Genomic DNA, 26,148 nt, shown 5'->3' with positions numbered 1-26,148 from the left:
CCAAAAGATTGAGTGATTGGAAAACTGGCAGTTACCACTAACAAATCCTGTCCTCTTCCATACTGGGGGAAAAGAAAAATATTTTCAGTTTTCATATTGTAATAGACCTATATCCTCCATCCTTCCTAAAATCGGATTATCTTTCAAAGTACACAGACGGTCACAGTCGCCAATAATGACTAATCCGTCATGCGCACATCCTCTTCCCAGAAAGTTAAACATTTTACAACAGTCCTCCCTCCAGCTGTAATGCAGACAGATCCAGCGAGTGATGAAAGACGGATGTGCACACATACCATAAAGTGTAAGCTGATGTCTCTACCTCCGTGGCTCTGACCTGAACACCTACGGTGTACCCAGACGGACTCAGGTATTTATATCCCACAGAATGCCTCAACCCCCGTGTGGTTGAAGTGCTGAAGCCTGAGAAGTGTTATATTAGTAAAAGTAATTAAAAGCTATGCTCAGTGTCCTGCAATTTCTCCTTCCTCCAGTAAGTTGTGTTAAACCACACTGACTACTTTGGTGAAGGAATGCACGAGTGAATCGGTAACTGTTAGTTTGAGGTAAATCAGATGTTTAAGTCTCAGCAGTATGAGCTTCCTGATACAAACATCTCTGTCGACATTTCAGTTGTATTGTCATCCGAGTGATTACAACAGCTGTGAAGTCTGATTACATGTTGCCCTTTTCAAACACATGACCTTTCTCACCCACTACTCTACTTTGCAAAAGCTGTCGGTTCACACGCTGTGTTATAGCTCCTAAAAAGATAAGATCCTAAAAACAGTAACCAAGTGACATTGACTGGGTCAAGAGACAATGCTAGATTGTTAATTTTGTTCATTAAAATCTAGTGGGACCATCAAGGCAGCATGTGGGAGCAGTCATCTATCCATGGCTACATTCCTGTATCAAGCTCAGGTGGAGAACGTCTGTCTTGTTCTACACCCTGATGCTGTAATATCAACACAATGGATATAGAGTAAGATTTTGCAGAAGTTGTAGGTGTAGAAGTAGGTGGAGAGCTGTTCTGGAAGAGGACACTGAAGGTCTGTGTCAAACTCAGGTAACACATGGTTTTAAGAAAGGAGGAGATGAAAACCCACATAGTTGTTTGTATACTGCATAATATATATGCCATATTCACCCTTCTGAACATCCAGCCCCTGCTACAGACTTCTCAGCCATCTTCAGAAAACCACTGAAAAAAAATCATGTTAAACGGAATGACAGAACAATCAAAGGAAGATACAGAGAAGCATGAATTGTGAATTACTGAGACAACCATGACACCAGTGCTTTTAAAAACAGGTTTGCCCTGAAGCATCCCTTTAATGTAACAAGTGATTAGAGGACAATAAGTTTAATGAGCACAACAAAACCTGGCATGCACATTTCTCCATGATCCACAACACTGCACAAATAGCACTACTGCAGATATGTCAGCTGCCACAGCAGGAGGTATATACACAGTACAACCAAGTTAAGGTCAGATTACACCACCTTCTCATCAAAAAAAAGCTGCTGGGGATAACGGAATTCCAGCTACTGAAAAATTAAATGTCACTTGTTCTTAAATGACACAAAGTGATTGCTGGAACTTGTCCAGTGGAATACAGAAAGGAAGCAAGCCCTGGTCAGAATGACCAACTAACCAACCAATGTCAACAACCACGTGTTTCAAGCAGGGTCGTGGCAGAATACCTGTGAAACCTCAACCCGTTGGGAGCGTATAAGGGGGGAGTCACTACTGATCCATTAACTCCCTATTTTAGCATGGCAGTAAAAGATGTGTATATTTCTTCACAGGCACCTATGCCAGAGCTATGACTGAAAGGTGTCTGATTTATTTTTTTTTTTGGGAGGGGGTCATACTGGCATAACATCCACTGGAGGGTCTTGTGTTACAGGAAGCCAACCCCAGGAAGCTTCCTCCCTCCACCCTCAACATGCTGCCGGATGCTGGACCCAACTCTCAGTAAGATTAAACATGATTAGTCCTCCTTTATGGAATCAGGAAAAATATGACCTCATGATTCAGGACTAGGCTCTTTTTACATTGCCCTGCTGCTAACACAGAAAAATTTTGAATTCTCTTTTGGACAGTTGGAGTTGGCAGGGACAGAACGAAGCCCAAACTGGATGCCTCCTTGGCCTGCACAGGAACTGGTAAACACTGGGTCTCAAGGTTTCTACCATAATGAAATCACAACATACCAAAAAAGTAAGATGCCTAAATAAGTTTCCTCAAAAAGGCAGTGTGCTATGGGATGTGATGGTGACAGCTGTGGAGGGATAAGGAGGATGGCTTCCAATAGACAAAGACTGAAGCTTATTGTGTCCTGGGGTGAGTGAAAACACACCAAGGGGATCTCTCCCCTCTCCATGCATGTCCCAATTAATAGCACTGAATGCAGAGGATGCCAATCGGTAGAGGCCCCCTTGCAGTCCACATGGCGCCTCTGTGGTACATAGGGGTTCCCAGCAGGCCTCACTTCCCCCTCAGCTGCCTGTAGACAACCTCTCACCTTCCCACTGAAACTGGGGGTCATGCCCTTGGACCTTGAACACACAGAGGGATGATTCTTGTTTCTGCACATGTCAAAAGAACCATGCCATGGCCTGAAAGGCTCCATTATGGGTCTGTCATGGGTGAACCCATGGAAAGTAACACACAACACAACAGGCTGGAGTGTCTAGAAACTCCCCCAGCAGTTAAACAAACAAATGACAGCCTTGCTTCCTTTTGCACAAAGGAAGCCATCATGCAACTGATAAGCTTCTAGACGGCTGAGAGCTGAATAAAATGGCGCCAGCTTGAGGATATCAGGGATCTCTAACACATCTGCCAACCAATTTCATCTCTCATTCAAAGAAGCAAGAAAAGAAAAATATTTTCTAACCAGAATGTTCAACAGGAGCCTTCAGCCTATCTGGAATGGGTTGCTAGAAATAGATGGAGGCTGTGCCCAGTAAATGAGAGGTCCACTAAATGCTAACACAGTATGTACACCAGTCTTGTGTTCTCCCAAAAGTATGCATTGTGTGAGAAAACGTGTCTTCTCTCTTTGCATATTTCTATAATCTGAGGAAAAGGTTCATGAAAAATTTGATGGACAGTGCTGAATACAGATGAATATCAGAATATCCAATAAAACACATCCTTCAGTAATGGTTGGTACGGTAAATTTAAAGAAAGCAAATTTTTTTTCCCCTCTAAAAATCAGTTCCCATTTCCCTCTAATTTTTCTCTTTTTTTTTTTTTTTATTTTTGAACCATTAACTTTATACATTGCCTTAGTGAATGCCATTCACATTTAAAACCTGTCATAGTTTTAATCTAAGGACTGGATTTCTTTTACAGAACTCAATTTGTTTGTTCTTCCTTCACTGAAAAGTCAGCAATTAAATTCTGATTTTAGGAAAGTGTAGTTAATATGGCAAAATCATTCAGCCAGTGAAAGTATTTTACCAAGCTGCACTAAAACAGCCAACAGTCAATATGGTTCCAGAGGGGATGAGATAAAGAAACGTCCCCTTCTGTGTACATCCCTTTCTTTGTACTAACACATTATCCCCATTTCCACTGAGCTATGTTTAGTGACTGTCTTTATTGATATTTCATTTCAAATTTAATTTCGGTGTCAACTAATGTCCGTATTCTCCTTTTCCTTTACTGAAACAATGCCAAAAACGCTTATTGTATGAGTGAGGCCTCCTGGATTTAGCATTTGTGTCTTGTTATTCCCTATGCTTCTTCAGCCCTCTCCCCCACATCTCAAATCTGCCCTCCCATCCCTCCAACTCTCTTGCCATCTGACTCCCCTGATGTGGCTCCTCCCTCCCTGCAGGTCCCAGGAGCTGCCCTTTGGCCAAGTTCCTCTCGACGACTGGCCCACATCCGAAAAAGCTCCCTCGCATTCACTTTTAAATTATATATTGAATAAAGCCCTGACAACACAGAATTCCTGCGCTTGTTTAACTAGATGCACTTTTCCTAGACAGCATTTTTCATTCTCAAGATTTTTTTGGGTCAACTGGTGGCCAAAGCCCAGCAAGGAAGACCCTACACAAAAGCAAAAATGTGAATGTACCTTTTTCTTTTTAAAAACAATGTTCAGTCTGTTACTCAAAGGCATAAGACCAAAGTTTTTTTAAAAGTGTTTTAAAGTGTTTATTGGACTTGATGAACAAGGATGCTATTCCTTCCACATGAAAAAATAAAATAACCTTTTCCTTATTTCCTCAAAAAAAGGTACTCAAACAAAATGTCACTAAACCCAATGTGAAAACTTGGGTCTTATTTAGACACATGGTGAAGCTCAAGATTTTCAATGTTTACTCCCCTCAAGTGTCTCAGTTACTGTGGTAAGCCTCTGTGAGAGGGGAAGGACAGGAGAGACAAGTGTTTCAATCTGCTTACTGCAGCTCACGGTATACAGGTGAGCTCTTCCGCAATACTTCCAAAACCCCCAGTGAATTCACATAAATCTAGCCTTAAATTCTGTTCCATAGCAAGATCAAATTATTATATTTTATGACTGTTCTTTTCAGTTTCAACTGTGGAAGAGTCTGAAAATCATTGAGAAATGACATTTTAGCAGACATCTAGACATTATAAATTTGTCATTTTTATTTTGTACATTTTCCATAACTTCCTTAAACAGCAAATAAATCAGGTTAGTTGAGAAACAGTCACCCATGGGGCCAATTTTAAACATGTTGTTGCGGAAAAAGGTGAAAGAATAGAGTACATGTAAAGAAGGTAGAAGTTCATTCCTACCTCAAGAAAACAGGTTCCTGCAGCTGTGTTCTCACTGAGGGATACATTGTAGAAGTTGCTCCCGAAAACTGGTTCGTTGTCATTCATATCCTGCAAGATGATATCAACTACAGCTGTGGAGGACATAGACGGCCTGCCCCCATCAGTGGCCACCACTTTTATCTGGGGTCTGGGGTCTGTTTCGTAATCCAGCTCTGTTGCTGTGGTGATTATCCCCGTTACTGGGTCAATAGTGAACCAATTAGAGTGGGTACCAGGGTCTAGGAGAATACTGTAGTGGACCTCCCCATTGGAGCCCTGGTCCTTGTCCCTTGCTGTGACCTGTAGAACAAAGCTCCCTGGGAACACCACCTCTGGGATGGCCTGTTTGTAGGCTTGCTGGTCAAAGAGAGGAGGGTTGTCATTGATGTCAGTGACCTGAATGGTGAAGGAAGACTCGGCCCGAAGAGGTGGTGTGCCTGAGTCTGTAGCCATAACCCGCAGCTCATAGGAGTCTCTCTCTTCTCGGTCAAGCATCTGGTCCACATAAATAAGGTAAATGATGCTATCCTTGGTAGTCAAAGCAAACTTTCCATCTCCTCCCTCAAGGGACACATTAACATTGGCATACTCCCCATAGTCTGGGTCTGAGACAGAGATCCTTGCCACATATTGACCAGGCTGTGCACCTTCTGAAATACGGGGGGAGCCATCCTCACTAAGGAAGATTATGGTCATGGTGGGCTGGTTGTCATTGTAATCGCGTACATGGATAGTGACAAATGCATTTGTAACCTCTGGCTGACTGGCATTGTCCCGGGCTTGCACTACCAACTCATGGACTTTCCTCATCTCATAATCCAGGGGCTTGTTAAGGGTGATCATACCAGACCGGGGATCCACAACAAAGTAATTTTCTGGGTCACTCTGCCTTCTGTTGATTTCATACAGCACTAGCCCATTGTCACCTTCATCTTCATCAGATGCAAATACTTGGAGAATGTTACTGCCTGGCTGCATGCTCTCTGAGATAATGGCATGGTAGCGACTCTGGTTGAAAACAGGAGCATGGTCATTAATGTCCTGGACAGACACATCTAAAATCATCTGTCCTGTCTTCCTGGGAGAGCCCCCATCAAACGATTCCAGAATTAAAGAATAAGAGGACCTTTTCTCTCTGTCCAGAACAGCATTGACCACCAGATCAAGGTAAAGAACCATGTTTGACCCTCTCTTGGACTCCAAGCGGAAAGCCTGTCCCACATTCCCATCTTTAATCAAGTAGCCCTGGGTGGTCAGTTGGTCTTTGTCTGCATCAGATGCGGGGTCCAATGAAAACTTTGTCCCTACTGCTGTGTGCTCTGGGATTCTGAGGACAACCCTCTCCCGGGGGAACTGTGGAGCATGGTCGTTAATGTCATTCACCTGTATCGACACCTCTACCGTCACACCAGTCATGGTGACGGCAATGAAGCTGTAGTGGTCCCTCACCTCCCGGTCCAGGACACGGTTGGTCTTGATAATGCCAGTGGTTTCATCAATGTTCAGGTCAGTGCCCACACCCGTGCCCTCAACGTCTGAGATGAAGAAGAGTGTTGCTGTAGTGCCCTGTGGCAGGCCTGCATTGATGTCACCCACAATGGTACCTGCTGGCTGCTCCTCATCTAGCTGCAGGTTCAGTGTCCCCAGAACAGCCGATGAGTGAACTACAATAAGCTCCAAGGCCACATAGAGCAGCAGCAACACTTTCTTGTTGCAGGTCCCATGTTGCTTCAGCTGACTGATCACTGCCTCCCCTGGTCCTTTCAACATCATCTTCATCGTGCCTGTTTTTTCTTAAACCTACAGAGAATGAACACAAGAAAAATGTTATGAGCAGTTAATATAAAAAAGGCCTTCAGTGGGGATTTTAGGTTGCACACACGCATGCATATAAAAACAACAAAATGCCTGGAATGCATGGCTAATTTCTTCAATGTAATGCTAGAAACGTCCCCTCCAGAGACATGAGACTTGATTAAAGTGTAGCTTGCAGGTCCTGACCAAAAGTCTTGACTTCTTGTTTGTCCTGGCCACAAGCCTTTGTTTTTCAGAGGGTCAGGTTAAGAGTTATGTGAGTTGGGGTTGCTATCTCTGGACAGCTCCCATCAATACCCTGGGATATACTGTCAAATGCATTAGGTACTCACACAGAGGAAGCCAATTTACCAATTTAGAATTTGTGACTGATTATTTCACAAGTGATTTCAATTGACAAACCACAGAAAGAATTCTGTTGCTTTAAACAAGAGAGTCTACAAAGCCAGGGGGTGTGGTGGCACAGTGGGTTGAACTGGGTCCTGCTCTCTGGTGGGTCTGGGGTTTGAGTCCTGCTTGGGGTGCCTTGTGTCAGACTGGTGTCCTGTCCTGGGTGTGTCCCCTCTCCCTCCAGCCTTACGCCCTGTGTTGCTGGGTTAGGCTCCGGCTCCCCGCAACCCTGAATGGGACAAGCAGCTCAGACAACGCATGTGTGCGCGTGTGCGTGCGTGTCTATAAAGCCTGTGCTTGCACCCAAGGCCACAGCAGGACATGGAATCTTGCCCAGTGAAAGCACAGAGTGTGGTGTCCCAAAGCCCCATCTTTGAGACCGAGTGTTTCCCGGGCACGTGTCTAGCCTAGGGGCGTCAGCTTTAGGAATGTGATCCTCCAACACCATATGTGGAAACAAATCATTTGGGGGGTAGGGGGGAGATGTTGAGCTGTGCCAGTTAATTCAGTGAAGTAGGCTTTATTTCATCCAGTTGCTTTTCCAAAAGTATAAAACTCCCTCTTTTGAGACATGCAACCTCTACACTAGAAACCTAAAATTAAAGAATTTCTTACAAATCATAAATCGGACATATAAACAAACAATTGTTTCACAGAAGTATTATTGGCAATACTCAAGTAATGAACAACACTGTGAAATAGACTGCAACTTTAAGGATTTGCTCACTTGGGTTCACATATGCTCTTCGGGCAACCTCCCGTCCCGCAATTCATTCTAATTTTCATGCTTCGAATAGTAAGGACAGATCTCATGCCTATGACTGCTTTTTCATACGCAAGTGCATTTACTGCTCTTACTTGACCAAACATGAGAAATTTAAGAGATTTGCAGGTGATATACTAGACAACAGCCACACAGATAAAAAGAAATACATGTATCTTCCCACTGCTGTTATATCAGATCTATTATCCACATATCTGGTTGAGTTGACCTGGGAAGACCCAGCTTTAGCTCTAGAGATTCCCTTTTAGTTAGTATTGGGAAAAAGCACAAGTCTGCCAAGGAGGGATTTCAGACCCTTTCATCATAGATAATCAGCAAATTAACTCCTGGCAGCTCAACATGTTAATGAGCCTCCATAGACTGCACAGATACTAGTGGATGATGAGTCACCATCAAGATGGGAAGAAATCATGGTTTCCATGGAATTCTTAATGGACATATGGCCTTGCCCATTACTTTGGCACCACAGCAAAAAAGGGGTTATTCACTATTTTTACCCCTCATACCATACACCTACCATTAGTTGGAAATCACCTATACTAGGAGCAAGGTTCAATTCGTGAACTCATCCACCTCTTAAAGAACAGAGTTTGAGAGTGCTCTAAAATAAGTGGATTATACGAATATGTGAATCAGGAGGCATATGCCCAACCTTAGAGCTGATATTTTAGAGTGAGGAGGAAAAAAAAGTCTGGGATGATTAGACAATTATGCTATTTTGGCAGAAGTTTTGTGTAATTGGCTGGGGCTCTGTAATTCTGCAAAGCACAATCCAAACCTCAGAACATCCTGCTGGTGAAGAGGATGCAGAGACATCAGTTCGTGCTTTATGACTGACCACATCATAACTAAACTTTGTCATTGTCAGCGGGTCTGTCTAAACTGCTCACAAGAACAAAAACTGAAAACCTCAAGTACTGCTAAAGGAAAAAAGATGTTTAAGCATGGGTATTAAAAAAAAAAAATCAAAAAGTTCCATTCAGAAGAAACCAAATGAGACATGTGCAACTTTGCTGTGACTGAATAAGAATATTTTTTGATATGCTCCCTCTAGTGGACCCACAATGCTTTGCAGTGCAGTATAAAGGAACTGCGCTACAGTTTACAGTTACTGTTTGCTCTCGCATGCACTGATAGTTGCCCAAATCTTAACTGTAAACAATGCAAACACGCACAACATGTAAAATAATAGCAGAAAACAAATTTCCATGTTCTTGATTTTCCCACTGTGGTATCTGTTATTGACCCAACCTCAATGTGTGTATAGCAGCGGTTTTCACTTTAGCCACAGCCCAGCATCACACACATTCACTGAGAGCCTTCTGTGAGAATCACTGTGTCCCCTTGTGTCCCCACAGGATATTTAATAGAGACCAAACACATTTTAACATGCAATTCTTAACATGCAAAACCACACCGGACAACTGAAGTTGCTGTGAACTTTCAATGGAGAGATTTACATTGCGGAGGTGCTAATCATGGGCTCCAGACTTTCTTTTTTTTTGTCTTAAGAAAAGCATGGTAAACTTCTAAAGGTCAAAGCCACAGAAGTATGACTAGGTTCTCCAGGTACGGCTCAGAGGCCCACTTTGGCTGATGGATATAGCAGCCCAAGCGGTTACACTGGTTTTATGCTGCCAAGTCAAACAGGACATGACGTCATGAAGCTCTATACTTACTCAACGTCTCTTTATCTTAAATTCAACGTCCCACTAGAAGTGCACATTATACCCTCAATCCCTACCCCTACATTTCTAGTTAGCTTCCCCAAAAACTAGGTTACCTCTCTATCTGAGGCAAACTGCCATGGACACTTCACATTCTAACTGAAAAGAGGAGGTTCACATGTTGGGTTACAAAGGAGAAATGTAGGGTTTTGGGGTACAGGCTGTTTTTTTTAGGTGAGGGGATTGAAGCTCCTATACAGTACAATATCCAAAATGGCATCATCCCTCCATGAAGCAATAAGGACAGAAATATCCCTATTTCCTGTGTGTATAACTGGCATCATCTGATATTCCACTACATTTGCTGCTGGCGTGCAGAGACAACTATCCCAATCAGTGGACGGAACATCAGACACTTGCATCAGCCACGTCTAAAGCATCCCTGCTTGACTTCATTGGGGTTCACAAAAATCTGGCACTAGAGATCTTGTCTTTCTGAATGTAGTTCCACAGCTGTCACAGAGAAAAATGACTTTTTAAGTGGAGACAGAGTTTGTTTGGTATTTTACGTCCTATATACCAAGACAGCTCTCAGGTCAAATTGGGTTAGTGTATCTAGCAGTGTAAGTCACCTTGGTGAATAAGGTGTGTGGGCTAGTAACACTACATAGTATCCATTGGTAGTCGCTTTGGAGAAAAGCATCTGCTAAGTGAATAAATGGAAATGTAAATAAATGTTATCAACCAGAGGGGGTGCGGTGGCGCAGTGGGTTGGACCGCAGTCCTGCTCTCCGGTGGGTCTGGGGTTCAAGTCCCGCTTGGGGTGCCTTGCGGCGGACTGGCGTCCCGTCCTGGGTGTGTCCCCTTCCCCCTCCGGCCTTACGCCCTGTGTTGCCGGGTAGGCTCCGGTTCCCCGTGACCCCGTAGGGGACAAGCGGTTCTGAAAATGTGTGTGTGTGTGTTATCAACCAACAGCACAAAGCAGGAACGTTAATTTGTGCTGGTTAAAAACATTAGACATACTTTACGTTTACTTAATTTCTTTCTCCAAAGCAACTTACAATGTTAAGCTATTTACAATTATGTGAATATGGGAAATTATGTTATTACAATAACATTTACACAGCTGGTTAATTTTACTGGCCCAATTTAGGGTAAGTACCTTGCTCAATGGTACTACAGCTGGAGGTGGTATTTGAATCTGCAACCTTTGGGTTCAAAGGCAGCAGTTATAACCACTACAAGACCAGCTGCCTATTTGCTTGCTACTGTCCTGTTTGATTATTCTTTTGTGTATTGACTGCAAGTTGAATTTTAACCTTACTCCATAAAAGTAAAAAAAAAAAAAAAAAAAAAAAAAAATGCAAGTGTCACCGGACCTGAGCTGAGTTTCTGGAATTTACTGGCAAAAAACAACGGTGACTAAGAAAAGTGATGAATTTTTACTGTCGAGAATCTATTAAGTCAAAGCAAAGTTCTCCTAAAGAATCCCCAGATTCACTGATGTAAACATTAAGAAGCTTCAGTGAAGGGATCAACAGCTCAGGCATTCAAACATAAAAATATTACCCACACCCTACACTTCCCATTGACTTTAATGATGTTCTACACATCCCATCTACCTGTTCTCTTAGTTCAGCATCAATAAAGTTTTTCATAAAACAGTAACAGCAAAACACTGGAGACCTGGGTGTCAATTTAGACAAAAAGCATCTTTCCCCTCCGTCCAGTTTTAAGTTCTCAGGCTACCAAGTGGGTGTGGGAAAACCAGCGCAGGTCACTGCACACACCATCAGTCCCTGGCCACACACGGGTAACACGTGGAGAGTAGGGATGAGGAGAAAATGAAATGTGTGCCAAGGAAGTTAGCCTAACTCATTGTGTTAATACTTTAAGATAACAAATCAACTCTCGGTCAATTGATTTGTGTCGTTACTGTACATCCCCTGATATCTCTGTTTTCCGCCTTTGAAAAAGTGCCTGTGGGAGTGTGGGGTAAATTAAATATCCATTACCACAAGTCTTCTGCCATAGCATCTTGTGAATGATCTGAAATAGATGTTGCACTTCAACAATTATATGAATATCCTGTTTGCTTTTGGGGTTTAGGTCCTCTTCAGGTGTCACAAATTACATGCTTGACAGGTAAGAAATGAGTAATCATCACTAGCATGGCTACAGTAAGAAGTGATGTCAACATTGTCCATCCACAATGAATTCCCAGATGGTACAGCTAACCCAAACACATTTTGGGAAGAGTTCACTTAAAATATTATTGCAGCACACAGCATTGAGGGTTTGGATGGGGTGAAGGACACAGAGGCAGCGTTCATGACAAATGATTTATTTGAATACTAGCACCAGGGAAATAATGCTCTCGGTCCAAAGACCGGGTTTCCTCCAGGACCTTCACCTACAGCCAGCCTTCCTAGCATTCCCAGGCTCTCTCCCCACATACTCAGAGGCACAGTCACCCCACCATTTTCTTCCTAAGTGCCCCCAGTGGTTGCACACCCACATTTCACATTATTCCCCATAATGCAACTATTTACATTTAGGAGTTTCCTTCCTGAACAAGTAACGCAGGGTCATTACATTATATTTGGGAACTTTTCAGTAAATAAATGCAAAATGACACAAAAGGCAAAACACAGCAGGCATAGCCAAAACAGTGCCAGGAAACAGGAAGAAAGGGTCATTCCAAAAAGCTAAATTTGACCACAAGAAACAATCCAGCACACCACTTCAAAACTATTCAATACACTGGAATTTTCGTGAAATAACAAAATATTTTCATTTTAAAAATTCTGCACAAAATCTGAATTCTATAAGACTGTCATAATATCAGTCAGGAAAGACGACATTGTCTTTGGCAAGACTTTAACATAAAGAAGTTTCTTCCCCTAGTCTGGAACACCTAAAGTGTCTTTCTGTACCACCGTTTCAGCGAGAGAAATTTCAATGATGATTCCAAAAAACAGATTGTTGCTATTATTACTTAACACTTACACATTTGCATTTATTTCTTTGGCAGATGCCTCTCTACATTGTGATGCATAACTCAGAGTAAAGACAAATGCATTTCATTAACAGAGAGAGATACTGATGCACAATGAAAATGACACATCTCACAGAAAGTCATGAATTTCTCTCTCACACCTGATCCTACTATGTTAGTGTCTGTCACCTGCTGATGTCTCCTGATGCAGCCTACTCAGGTTTTATGAAGTCTGCAGAGGCACACCAGGACTTCTCATGAATGAAAAACAATGCTCTTTAGCTTTCCTGGTTCATGACAAAGTGGTGAACCAGATATGAGGCACAAAAGCCTGGCCTTCACTACAGAGCACCACCACATTTTAAAATGACAATATAGGGAAAACTCTAGATTGAAGTTTCCAAGCATGCTGTCGCAGTGTCTTGAGAACCTGTGATCTTGCTTACTGCACAGGCACAATCTGGGTCTAATATCCTCTTACTTCTAAGTGTGCAAAATGCCCGTAGAGATTCATAGTATGAACCTGATCTTTACGTTTAGTAATCATCTCTCAAATTCTTCCTCTTAAGTATCTTAACAGAATATATATATTAAAAAAAAAAAAAAAACTATCACAAAACGATTTTTCCTTTTACATTCAAAAATTTGAGAAAACTGGACTACACTTAGTGGACAGACATAGTATATAAGTGTACATATAGTATACTTTTCATTGTATGTGAATACAAAATATATTAATTGTACATAAAGAGAAAATCCACAGTGAAAAAAAATATACAATGAATAGATTTCCTCTAGAGTTTTAAAATAGTTAAGAAAAGTTTGAGGCATCATGAACACTCACTCACTTTTGGTAACTGTCCTGGTCAGGGTCATGGCAGTTCTGAGCCTATCTCAGAATCATTGCAAGCAAGGCAATGGGAGATACACTCTAGATGGGGTCCCAGCCCATCATTTGGTAGTCACAAACACACAAATTCATATACTGCAGGCAATTTAGATCTTCCAATTCATCTGAACTGCATGCTTTGGGAGGAAACCAGAGCACAAGAGAAAGCCTATAAGGACACAGAAAAAACTAACAAAATCCACATAGGCTGAGCTGAATTTGAACCTACTCCAAAACAACTCAGGTGATGTGAAGCAGCAGTGCTACCTGCTACACCACCATGCCACCCCAGTATAAATATATTACACAGATGCGCAGAATGTACTAAAAAATTTAACTTATTCAAGCCCTAGTTTAAAATAATTTTAACCTTTGACCTCTCACTGAGCTTAAAGATGTGTATAAGGAAGGGAAATAAATCCTTAAATCAAATTAATGTCCTTACATTACCTTATCAGAAAAATTAAGGTTGTGAATTCTTAGTCATGTTGTTTTTGTGATAATTTAAAGAAACTTTCTCTCTAGTCACCACACCAAGATGCATTTCTTTCCATACATTCTAGACAAATGACTTTCTTATACAATTGGAGGACAAATCTGAGAAATACTATGATTTATCGAATTTTCATCCTTTGCCTTATACACACACATATTCTGTATTTTTCAAGGGCTACAGATCGCCGGTACTCACATTTAATTCTTTTCGCAGAATCATTGAAACCACACTCCAGGTATCCCCATTAGGCTCACTTTAACCACATCTAAAAAACTGGGGTCTTCCTTGGTCTGCCACTCTTATGGACATACTCTCTCACAGCAGAGAACTGTAAAAGAGGGTTGTTGAGGACTGTCTGCTGGTCACCTATCATGGGCTAGTGCAGGATGAAGGGATGCCATTTCACCTCAGCAGTGCTATTAATGCATACATGACCATTTTCATAGTAGACCAAAATGAAAAGGCAACAATGACAGTAATGAGTTATGCGTTTGAAGAAAAAAAAAAAAAAAAAAGGATCCTGCATGCATTTACTACCTGCTATAAGATAGGTACCAAATTTAGTTCTTTGTTGAATTTGTTGATGCAGTATCCATCTACACATATGTAAATCAAATAAACAACCTGTGTGACAAAGGAAAAAGCTGACTTACATAAATCAAGACCCATTAAAAGCAAACATCTCTACAGTTTCTAAGAAAAAAAAAAAAAAAAAAAAGAAAGAATCTATGCATGCCAAATTTAACAGATCCATAAACTGGCCCTTCTCCTAGATGATACACAAACCCTAGATTACCTCCAGTCCTTCACACCCACTTCATGTCATGTCCAATAAAAAGACACACCTTTAAGGTTTTAACCACTGTCAACACCGTAATTCATATTTGTGGACACAATTCTGCATCCTCCTGATCCAGCCAGGTCATAATGAGAAAAGCAAGTGTTGGTTTTGCAGGCCTTTGGTCCTGTGGAAAGCAGACACAGAGTCTGGACACCACAGTGGAAGAAATCCATGTGCAGTCCCTCCTGAGACTGGTTAAAACCACATTTCGGTTTGCCAGTGCCCAATCCAGGGGCTCCCAAGATGCTCATCTGGCTAGAGAAGACAGGCAGTCAGGCCTGGTGTCACTAGTCTAGATCAGACTTCATGGGGCTAGAATCAGCTCAGAACCCCCGGCACCAATTATGCTTGGACTTTGACTTTCTGGATCACAGTCCTCCTTAATTTGCTCTGACACACTGCGATACATCAGTGTACCAGCTTTTAAACGTTGCTTGAAGGGTAGGAGGCAAAACTCAATTAATTAGCTGTCTTCTGAGACAGTGGCTTTATGATATAATCCAGAGAAGGCCCTTTAAATCCACATCAAGACTGACTTCAGCTCTTTCCAGAATTTCAGTATGACTTTTTTTTGCTGTTTTTTGTTTGTTTTATCCATGAAAACCTCTGTCTTCTAGTAAAATGACTGTACCATATGTACAGCTAGCTCCCTCCTCTTTGTGCTCTCCCCACTGCTCCACCTCCCAACCGTCTAAACCTCCCTGCCCCCCATCACCGATACACCATCATTCCTCAATGCAATTCTGCTGCTTAATTTTCAAAAGAACCAAGATGGAGACAAGCTGGTACTCTTTGTCACCATGGAAACCAACATGCCTTGAGAAAGCACATGTTGGGAGAGACGGACTACTGCTCTAAGAAAGGTCATTTGAAAATGAATAGAAATTCCTAGCCAATGGAAAAAAATCCATTATCATTATTGTTTGTGATCCCAGTCTCACTTGGATAATTTGGATTTAAGTTTTCAGGCAAACAGAGTGTTATAATACCTATGCATTGTTCTGAGCTCCACTGTTCAGACAAATATTAAACACTAGTAACCTATAGCCTATAAAAGTCTTTGAGGAATTGAGCTCTGTCCAAAAGTGGGTTAAGAAAAACTGAATATACTGAACCTCCAAAATAAATTTATGTGAAGAATTATGTGCAGAGGAAACAACTTAAGATATCTAAGTTTGCATCATTCTAACATTTTCATTAGTTATGTAATTTAAAGAGAATACTTAAGAAAATCTTTCAAACCAAGACCCAACCTTATTTGTCCTCAGTCTAATTGTGATTTTCACTATCTTCTGTTACACATCAATTGCTTGTTTGGGGGGGGGGGGGGGGGGGGGTGTTTCAATCACCCTGCAAATGTCAACTGTTTGAGCTAAAACAAAAGAAAGATTTATTGGTTTCAGGAAAAGTGGAATATATATATTCATTCATCAAGAGATGAGCTTCCATAATCTGCCATGGCTTCTTCTGTAGGAATGATAATAAGAAAGCAGTCGCCTCAGGGCTCCAGATTAAGACTGGAGTGAAACGCACTCCTTCAAGAAGGCTGAAATAATGAGAAGATTCCCCATGTTCTTTTATAAAGTCCCGCTGTGAAAGCACCTCATTTTAGTTCTTCAACAGACCACAAAAGCTCATTTTGTATCTTAAAATTCACACTTTGTAGAAAATTTCAGCTCTCAATGTGTGTTGGTGTCCTTCCTCCCCTCCCTTGCCAGACACCTTTCGCTCCACCCTCTGCTCCTCATAATCATTCATTAGCGCATGTGCATATGAATAGTATGCAGAATGAAAGAGCATTTTTTTTTGTCACAAAACATATTATAGGTTTTGACTACAAAATATCCATTTATATAGAACTAACTAACTGATAGGCAAGATGAATGAATATGAAATAGTCTAGTATTTCAATATTCCTCCTTACTCTGAGCTGTACATCCTTCTGGAGGAAAGTGTCCACCAAACTAATAGTTCTAAATATAAATGTGAATATCTCACTGTGCCCCTCATTATTATTGTTGTGCAACAGCTATCCTGAGTCTTTCCTGAAACCACAATGAACACCTGAGGTTACATATTGGATGCTGCATTTTTATTATTAATATACTGCAACTTGAAAAAAGGCCATCGTGGGCTGTCCGTTTTTGCTAAAGGACGTAATTAAAAAAAAAAAAAAAAAAAAAAAAAAATTAACCCTTATCTCATGAACATGCCTGAACGAAGTGAGCTGAAGAGTATAAAGTATAAAAATATAAATATGTCAAGCACCAGTAGTTTGTGTCTCTTCACCTAGATCAGACGTAAAATATAATCTAAGGCACAGGAGCACCCAGATGAGGAGGTGTCCCTAGTGTTGAAGCCCGTGTATAACTTCTTTGAGAGGCATTGGGAACATTTTGGTCCCGCAACACCCGACAAACGGGTGACGCTGCTGGTTTCGGGTGTCCTCTGCTCTCTCGTCTCTGTAGCCACACAAACGGAACCGCAATTTGTGGGTCTTCGGTAGCTGTTTTGCCCCGCAGAAACACCTTAATCCAGCGAGGGCTGCCAACATGTGTTTCGAGTTAAGGAGCAGCGTCGGCTTTCAGGGCAACCCGAGCCGCCCTCGCTGCCTGCCCGCCCCGCCTCAGCCATCCGCCCTCCGCCCTCCGGCCGCCGAGCCGCCGAGCCGCGACGCCCAGCACGCAGCAGCGCCCTAAATAATGCAACGCCACCCGAGCCGGCTTTCCTCGCAGGAAAATCATAAACTTGATTGATACTTCCCAAGCGCTAATGTCACGCTGAGAGTCGGGAGGAAAACGAACGGACGCGCACTTCGCTGGTCTCTTTTTCATTTTTCCTTCCACCAGGCGGCACATGTAACAGTATCTGAGCAGCAGTTGCCTACAATTGAAATCTCTATCCAATTAGCTTCAGTGCGTCTTTTTGTAACACAACCCGAAGAGGTCTGTGTAGTGAAGGAGAAGTTGGATCAGTAAAAGTGCGGCGTTTCATTTTACGGGGCATATAATAATTATGGATCATACCGTGCTCACGTTACTTACTCCGCTTCATTGAACGCCCCAGTGCCTTTAACAGTTATCAGATATATTAGACTTTTGATAATAAAGGAAATCAGAGTGCATGATGAATGTATTCTGGGAGATCATGAAATAACACAAAATTTCACTGCATACATACATCTCTCAATGACTTCTGTTCTGGGTCAGTCAAAGCGTTTCAATTGAGCCCGCCCGGGGTACATCATGTCATATCCTTTACCTTCATTTACAATTACAAGCCATGTGCGTGGCTGCATTTGTATGCAGTATACGGCATTACGCCTTTTCCCGCTGCAACATGAATGGGCACGATGCCAACGAGCATATATAAATGTGTAGACATTAATCGCATCTGCATTCCGTCCGTGATCCCAAAACTGCACGGCATTACAGTGTAACCCAACACGAACCGCGGATCGATGCAGTACGGTACGTACCCGCTCCTCAGCGGTCTTCAACAATAGGATAACGACATTCAAGCAGGCAAAAAAAAAAAAACAGGAAAAAAAAAAAATCCATGCAATACACATACGTGCCTTCATACAAGCACTTAATTCATCACACTGTCTTCTGTGTCGTGGAAACGAGCGCTCTGTCCCCCTCATTGATAACGGACAAGACGGTGCAGCGCGAATCCGTAAGCGCCCTTAATTAGACTGCACGTCTAGAATGAATAAATCTTGCCAGTATCGGTGCACGTGAACGCGAAGGGAAATATCACACACTTACATTCATTTGCTCCTGATGCAGCTCTTCAGGCGGGCGCCGGTTGTCTTCCAAATATAATATTATAATTCCGCTCGTATGCAGATATATTCCCAATTCCCCCGGTGACCGCTCATCTAACAGCAGAGCTCGTGCGCTGTCTACAGAATATCCGTTATATGCTGAATAACCATGATCAGAACGAGATCGTAGCGTGACAGCCCGGCTTTCCTCCCGTTTTCTGAGCTCAGCTCAGGTGGACGCGTGGTCCAGCTCGGTAACGCCTCCCCGGCGCGCGCTCGGCTCGCGTGTCCTGCAGCGATCTGTCCGTCACCAGCTGTCAGTCTGTCCCTTCTCCCGGATCCTCCGAACCCTGCGTGTCCCCTCGCCGCAGCATCCAGTCCGGCTTTGTGTGGAAACTCAGCGGACTGTCCGCATCTCTCCCGGTGAAACCCGACACCAGACAAGCAGGCCGTCCTCCTGCCCCGCTTTGGGTACCAAATTTATTCAACACGTGAAAAAACTGTATAAAAAAAAAAGGGGGGGGGGAGGCGGTGGGAGAATAACGCGAAAGATTGGGGTTTTTCTCAAGGTCTTTAGTGCCACCAAGCTATACTGAGGGGAAGTGATTTTTAAACAAAGGGCCACATCCAGCGGATGAGATCAGGGCTTTGTAACTGATGCCCGTTAATTGGAATATTAATGAATGCATACTAATGACCATTATTGTGTATTGACGTCTGGTGATTATTAGTGTGATGGTCGCAGCTCCAATCTGAGGCACTGGGAACCAAATTAACTATTTATCTTTTACCCTTACTTAAGCAAATCCTTCTCCTTTCAGGACGGGATATCTTTGACATTTTCTTCTGTAACTTTCTAATCTTGTTGTTTCATTTAACATTTTACACCTGTTTTTATATTAATTCTGCTTCAAAATATTTTCTGCAGCTACTTTGTGTAATAACACTTAATCACTGTAGAAAGTATTCACTATAGTTTTCTATAAATATACTGTAACCAAAATGGCTTTGAAAAAGAAATCACACACACACACACACACACACACACATTTTCAGAACCGCTTGTCCCATACGGGGTCACGGGGAACCGGAGCCTACCCGGTAACACAGGGCGTAAGACCGGAGGGGGAAGGGGACACACCCAGGACGGGACGCCAGTCCGCCGCAAGGCACCCCAAGCAGGACTTGAACCCCAGACCCACTGGAGAGCAGGACTGCGGTCCAACCCACTGCGCCACCGCACCCCCTAAAAAGAAATCAGTAAAGTATTATTATTCATTATTATGATGATGCCTTTGTCAAGGTAATTTACAGTGTTTTGGAAACAAAACTACAATATTTTACTATTTATACATCATTCTGGGGGTGTGCTGGCGCAGTGGGTTGGACTGGGTCCTGCTCTCCAGTGGGTCTGGGGTTCGAGTCCCGCTTGGCGTGCCTTGTGATGGACTGGCATCCTGTCCTGGGTGTGTCCCCTCCCCCTCCGGCCTTATGCCCTGTGTTGCCTGGTAGGCTCCGGTTTCCTGTGACCCCGCATTGGACAAGCGGTTCAGAAAATGTGTGTGTGTACATCATTCTTCAACTCAGCATAAGTACCTTGATCAAGGGTACTATAGCACAAGTGTCATTTGAACTATTATCCTTCAGACTGTAAAGCTTTACACTGCCTGCTCATGGTTCAGGACACTTCATTGTCAAGCCATGGAATTGGTTAAACAGCTAAAAACTGCAAGCATTTGTTAACACACACTGATGCAAGGTGTTTATACTAACATATTGCATGTTATTGTTTTGTTCCATTTACAGTCATGTGTGGTAATACATAAGTTGCTTGATGATTCTGAGTTCAGCCTCCACAACCATCGCTGGTACGCATGTCAGGGAACAGCAAATGGCGAGCATTCCTTTTCCCGTGTACAGCGCTTGCCTTCAGACTGTGAACATCAGCAGGATCCTGCAGCCATTAATCATGCAGGATTTCAGGTCAACTTTCCACCTGCGCCAGCTGAATGTGCACTCGGCCCAGGCTTCTGCATTCATCTTGGAAATGGGTTTGTCGTCTGGAGCCTATGGATGCACCTAACACAGGAGGGCATTCACTGGAACAAGGTGAAGATGAACATTGTTGCTCATCTGTGTCTGTTCACACAGCATTTTGGGCAGTGTTTTCACAGTGTAAATAAATTATGTTCTATTATTCAATTTGTCCAGAGTAATTTATATACTCAAACATGCACTAATGATGGTTCTTACACACATATCACCTGAAACCATTTGTCCCATGCAGGGTTGGAGGGAGCCAGACCCTAACCCAGCAGCAGAGGGCATAAGACTGGAGTGGGAGGTGACACACCCAGGACAAGACAGCAGTCCATCACAAGGCACCACAAGCAGGACTTGAACCCCAGACCCACCAGAAAGCAGGACCCAGTCAAACCCACTGCGCCACCCACTATGATTCCTACATAAGAGTCAAAATATATAAGCCTGCTGTTTCTCTGTGGACAATGTTGATAATAAAAAGGAACTGTACAGTGAAAAAATCTTTCATTCTTCTGTTGTATGAGAGCTTCCCCTCCCACGTTCTTGTGTATTTGTTGTCATATTCATAGTACCATTTGAATGTTTTTGTTTTACTCTTGAACCACAAATTTTAACATTGAAATCAATTTTTCTGACATAGAAGACATATTATATTCCCTTTCTAGTGTGGATATTATATTTATAGAAACAATTTGTGGGTTTGAATGAGAGAGTGATATCATGCTTTATTCGTATCTGTTTGTGGGATTTTAGGGATACCGCAGTTTGTTGTGAATGCAGTTAACTAGACGATTATGTTTGACATGGCTTTAAAACAAAACAGATGGAGCACTTTAGTAGATTGGTTAAGGCTTTGGTAATATCTTCAAATTTATTTTTCACGCAAGAAAGTAAAGAGTGATGAGCTTGGCTCTTGTTAATTTTTTTTTGTGACCCCCTGACCAACCTGAATGTAGTTAACTCCTACATAGGAACTTAAACAATTCTGCAGTGCATTTTGTAGCTCTTACAGTGCATTGGTTTTGCTGGCTCCAAGGTTATTTGAGAAATGTCCTTTCACCTAATATTTCTAGTAATTAAGTGTTCCTGAGGACCAGATGACAAATGGCACACCAGTTACCAGTCTTTCAGCCTGGTCTTGCATTTTAGCTCAGTATAATGTAAAGGATATTTACCGTGAAGTCACTGCTCTTTGCATAGAAGATCTCTCTGAACAGCAGTGTTGTTTGCAATGTGTAAGAGTCCGTTGTGTTAGTGATCTTGAGTCAAAACATAACTTAGGTCAACAGATGTTATCTTTGGAAAACTTGTGTTAGTTCCACTTCTAGAGGTGGTAAAGGATACTGACTGTCAAAATCCCAACCAGTGCAGATAAAAACATGATGGTGTACAATAGTGAAGCTACATACTGGGTGTAGTAATCAGTCTTACAGTAGAACTCACACAGACTGTCTGAAACCGCTTGTCCCAAGTGGGGTTGCGGCAAACCAGAACCTAACCCAGTAACACAGGGTGCAAGGCTGGAGGGGACACACCCAGGACGGGACGCCATTCAGTCACAAGGCACCCCAAGCCGGACTCAAACCCCCAACCCACTGGAGAGCAGGCACAGGCCAAACCCGCTGCACCACCACGGCCCCCAGCAGTAGAAAATTCTTGTATAAACTAAACTTTTTAAGAAAGAATGTGTTACCGGATAGGCTCCGGTTCCCCGCGACCCCGTATGGGACAAGCGGTTCAGAAAATGTGTGTGTGTGTGTGTGTGTGTGTGTGTGTGTGTTTTTGGCATCATTTCCTAACAGAATCATAATAAATCAAAAAAAGCAAACTTAGGTTGGTGACACATCATTGCACAGTGCATCTGAAGTGTGTCTATGCTTCTGAGCAATGTAGTAATAAACAAGCATCTTAACGTACTGCATTATTTGTTTTGTCATTTGTTTATCTGCTGTTACCAGTGTTGGTCCTTTTCCGACAGCCGTTCCGTGCAGGTGTCCCCATTATCAGCCTGGAGATTCTTTCCTCCAGGGTGAAGGAATGAGGTCACTCCATGTGTTGCTGCTGCTTGTGACAGGGAAAGAGCATTTACTGTATGTAGAGTGCCGTGTGCTGGCTGTCCTCCAGGCATTCGCTTCTGCAGGCATCCATTCTCCTGACTAGGGAACAATGACAAACAAACACACACAAGAACCAGTTTGATTCACTGGAAGCTGGGGGAGGGGGGGGGTGGGTGGTTATTCACCACTAATTTAGCACACTTCCCATTAAATCTTCTGCAAGAGTCCAAATGAGAGCACAAGTATTGCATATCAAAAGTGACAAAAGTATTATAAACTGCTGCCCTACCAGGCATTGCATTTAGCATAAGTGTAACGAGGATCGTGTCCACCCCTTTTAAGAAAGATTAATACGCCATCCCCAATATTTGTGCATCACTCCACTGAGAACTGGTGACATTATTTCTGGTCCTCCAGCGCACGAGAGGTTGTTACACCGCAAATATTTATCGATCACTCACCAGTATTGTTTGTTTCAAAATGAAATAAGTATTGCATCATCAGGTTAGAACAGTTATCAAATACAGTATCTGCGTTTGAATCTGCTTTAAAAAAATCTTCTAGCGCAAGATCCACTTGAAAATGCCCTAAGCTTTCACATATGTTATTTTCTTCCCGTTTCCCCTTAACTACTTTAGCTAGCTTCTTGGATGTACCTTACGTAGGTGATGTTTCCCCTGATCTGAGATACTGGGGTGGAGGTTATGGGGCAGGAAGACAACTGTAGGAAGGACATTGCTATTCACAGCTGGAGATCCACACTGTTTTCTCACTGAACAGAGGATGATATTATTTACTGTAGCTTCACATCATTATGGAAACAGAGTCTGTCAAAGTTCAAACCAATGTGATCTTGTCAAAGTGACCTTGACAAGAGCAAAGGTTTAGAAGCATGTATCTGGTAAAAGTCCCTAGCATGTGATAAAATCCGCTTAAAAATTCCCCTTTTTGAACTTTTACTCAACTTTGAGGTGTCACCGCAAAAATCTGAAGTTGGGCACAGCACAAGGTTCTTCAATCTTTAATTTAACAAATTTAGAATTATATGATTTCCATAATACACTTTGTGATTTAGTGAAATTGAGCACTTTTGTGGGAACTCAATTCTATCTATTTACTGCTGAATAAATATGGTACTTTGTAGAATGGTGTCTTGCTTTCTGCTTCTTTTTCCATGTCACTTGGTCACTAAGGTGCGTAGGGCTGTATTTCATTTTAAAAAAACTCTTAAAAGAAAAGTAATCTAAGGAAGGGAAAAAATGTTGTTTTCCACATTGCATAATGGAGCAATTTTTTTTCAACATTTTTTTCAAATACACTCAGTGGATTCAACAGAGTTCCTGAGTCTCAAAGAATACTTTAACTGGTGAATTAACAGCACTGCAATAATTTCTTACTGCGTAAACCCATAATAGTAACACATGGTCCTGTCTATTGAGAGGACATAAGACATAAGCATTGCAAGTGAAAGCAATAACAGACAGCATAAATAACCTCAATGTTATTAATAATAATAAATAATATTACTTTATGGATTATTTTCTGGAAATAATGGTATGCAATGAGTAAAACAAGAAGTTGGAGGGTAGAGTTTAAGAAGGGGAAATCGGCTGCTGTAGATGGTAGAACAATCTGCTGGGTCAAGGGATCCAGAAATGGAACATGTCAAACCTCATATAAGCACCATAACCTCATATAAGTGCCGAGTTTAGCCTGTTGGCTGCCGAAACAGCCTTGGTCAGACTTTCTGTATAACTTTACATTTCTCAGCAGCGGAGCATTCCACACAGCAATAGAAGAGGTAAAAGAGAGAAAAAACTTTGAATTGATGAAGTCACGGTATGGTGACCGTAAGAGAGGGCAGAGGAGATCACCTGAGATGGAAGCATCCTGTCTCAAGACCCATCCTCTCTTGATGAAGCCCTGCTTTTGAATCCACCAGAGCTCAGTGAAAGGCCTTACATCAGATCCATTCAAGATTGAACTGCACTTAGCAGCAGAAGTGAAAATAAAATGCACATTCCTTCCCTTCCATTGCAGGTTTCAAACTCTATCTAATTGTCAGACTTAAAGAAGCAGCATAAGGATATCTGTATGAGATTTGGAGAGGAGGAATGGAAGCAGGATGGGATTCCAGACATTTTTGTGTCACACTAACAAAAGGTATCAGAAACTAATTGTTTATGCATCATAGCAGTCATAGCATCATAGGTGATAGATTTTGTCGGAATTTTTTACCCAGAAAGAAGCAGGTCCTCCATATGTGGTGGATTGTGGAGTGGGGTAGAACTAAGGGAGCAGTGATTGTTTATGTTGCCATGAGATGTGAGCAGAGAGTTAAAATTTCAGGCTGCACACTGACAAAGCACTGGTATCGTGGACAAGTAGTGAACATGAAGGATTGTTTCAGGATGCTCCAGGGTGAGGTAACGGCATAAAAATGTCTCCGGTTCCATTTCTGGTACACTTCAGCATGGGCTTTTTCCCAATATCTCAAACCCGTTGCTTTGGTATGTGAGAACGCAACATATTGAAAAACCCCACTGCCTCTTATTGTCTCGGAGACCCGCCTCTGGAAAACAGGAAGTGCCCCGACGCTGAGAACTTCCTTGTGTTTTTTCATTTTTGTTACAGATTCTAGGGAAGCCAGGAGAAACGGTGAGCAAATTTACTATTGCAGTTGCACCCCTCCAGCCCATGCCCCCATCAGTTTCCTTCCCCTGCCGGTGGCCTGGGTACAAGAGGAAGCCAGACCACCGTGGGAAACAGATCTGCTTACCTCCAAAACACTCTGCAGGGGGCCTGTTTCCTGAATTGCCAAACCGTTACAGAGCTCTTAGTCACTAGAGGGAGCTGAAGCAGATTTGCAAGACACAAAATGGGCAGCATTACAATATCTGCCCCAGTGCTTTAACTATTATTATTCATTTGGTGAAGGGTCCTACAGTGAGGCTCCCAATAGTGCTTAAACCAGCAACCTCTATCAATTAGCTGAGGGAGAGAAAAGTAGGTTGTTTAGTGTTGAGGACATGGCATTGGCCCACCTTCAGGTAGGGCACCTTCTATCGATAGATAGATAGATATATAAATGATCAATGGCCACTGGGCAGAGTGAATCCTTGAGTTTCTTGAAGTTCACCACAATCTCTTTTGTTCTTTAAAGTGACATTCCATATAATGTTATCATTTCACTAATAGGTATTTCATAATAATACCTATAATAGTACCTTAGATATGGCTTGTTATCATAATGTTCCAGAATGGGTTAGGATTCAGCTCTTGCTGCAAAGCAGTACCGTGAAGAGGCTACCAACATCGTAAATTGTGTCTTTAGTTTTGGTCTCTGAATTTAGTGTCTTTTGGCATTAAAGACCAGAGTTTTCATGTATACAGAAGCAGTTAACAGTGAGGTCTGAGCAGAGCACTTCCACTGTGATTTTTCACTTCTGGCTGGCAAGAGTACAGGCAATAACAGAAAAGGAAGATGTCAAGTTCAAGTGCGCAAGAACAGATAAGGCAGGTTGGAAGACGCACACCAACACGATAGCCTCTTCCTGTTTGTTGTTAAATTTATGCTGATATACATGTTGTC

At 42.3% G+C, this 26,148-nt stretch overlaps 1 protein-coding gene across 1 annotated transcript in view; it reads right to left on the bottom strand.

Moving 5' to 3' along the window:
- The window catches only part of dchs1b (dachsous cadherin-related 1b), an 87,012-nt gene extending 68,154 nt beyond the window's left edge, over nt 1-18,858 (bottom strand). The window contains exons 1-2 of the mRNA XM_018755381.1: nt 18,458-18,858; nt 4,787-6,607 (exon numbers count right to left, since the gene is read on the bottom strand). Of these exons, the coding sequence (XP_018610897.1) occupies nt 4,787-6,586 (1,800 nt within the window). The 5' untranslated portion in view covers nt 6,587-6,607; nt 18,458-18,858. The remainder of the gene's footprint in view (nt 1-4,786; nt 6,608-18,457) is intronic.
- Between the last annotated feature and the right edge of the window lie 7,290 nt (nt 18,859-26,148).

The sequence above is a fragment of the Scleropages formosus genome, chromosome 4, assembly GCF_900964775.1.
Source record: "Scleropages formosus chromosome 4, fSclFor1.1, whole genome shotgun sequence".
Classification (NCBI taxonomy): Eukaryota; Metazoa; Chordata; class Actinopteri; order Osteoglossiformes; family Osteoglossidae; genus Scleropages; species Scleropages formosus.
Note: the sequence above shows the minus strand (reverse complement) of the source record. Positions and strands in the feature narration are given on the sequence as shown.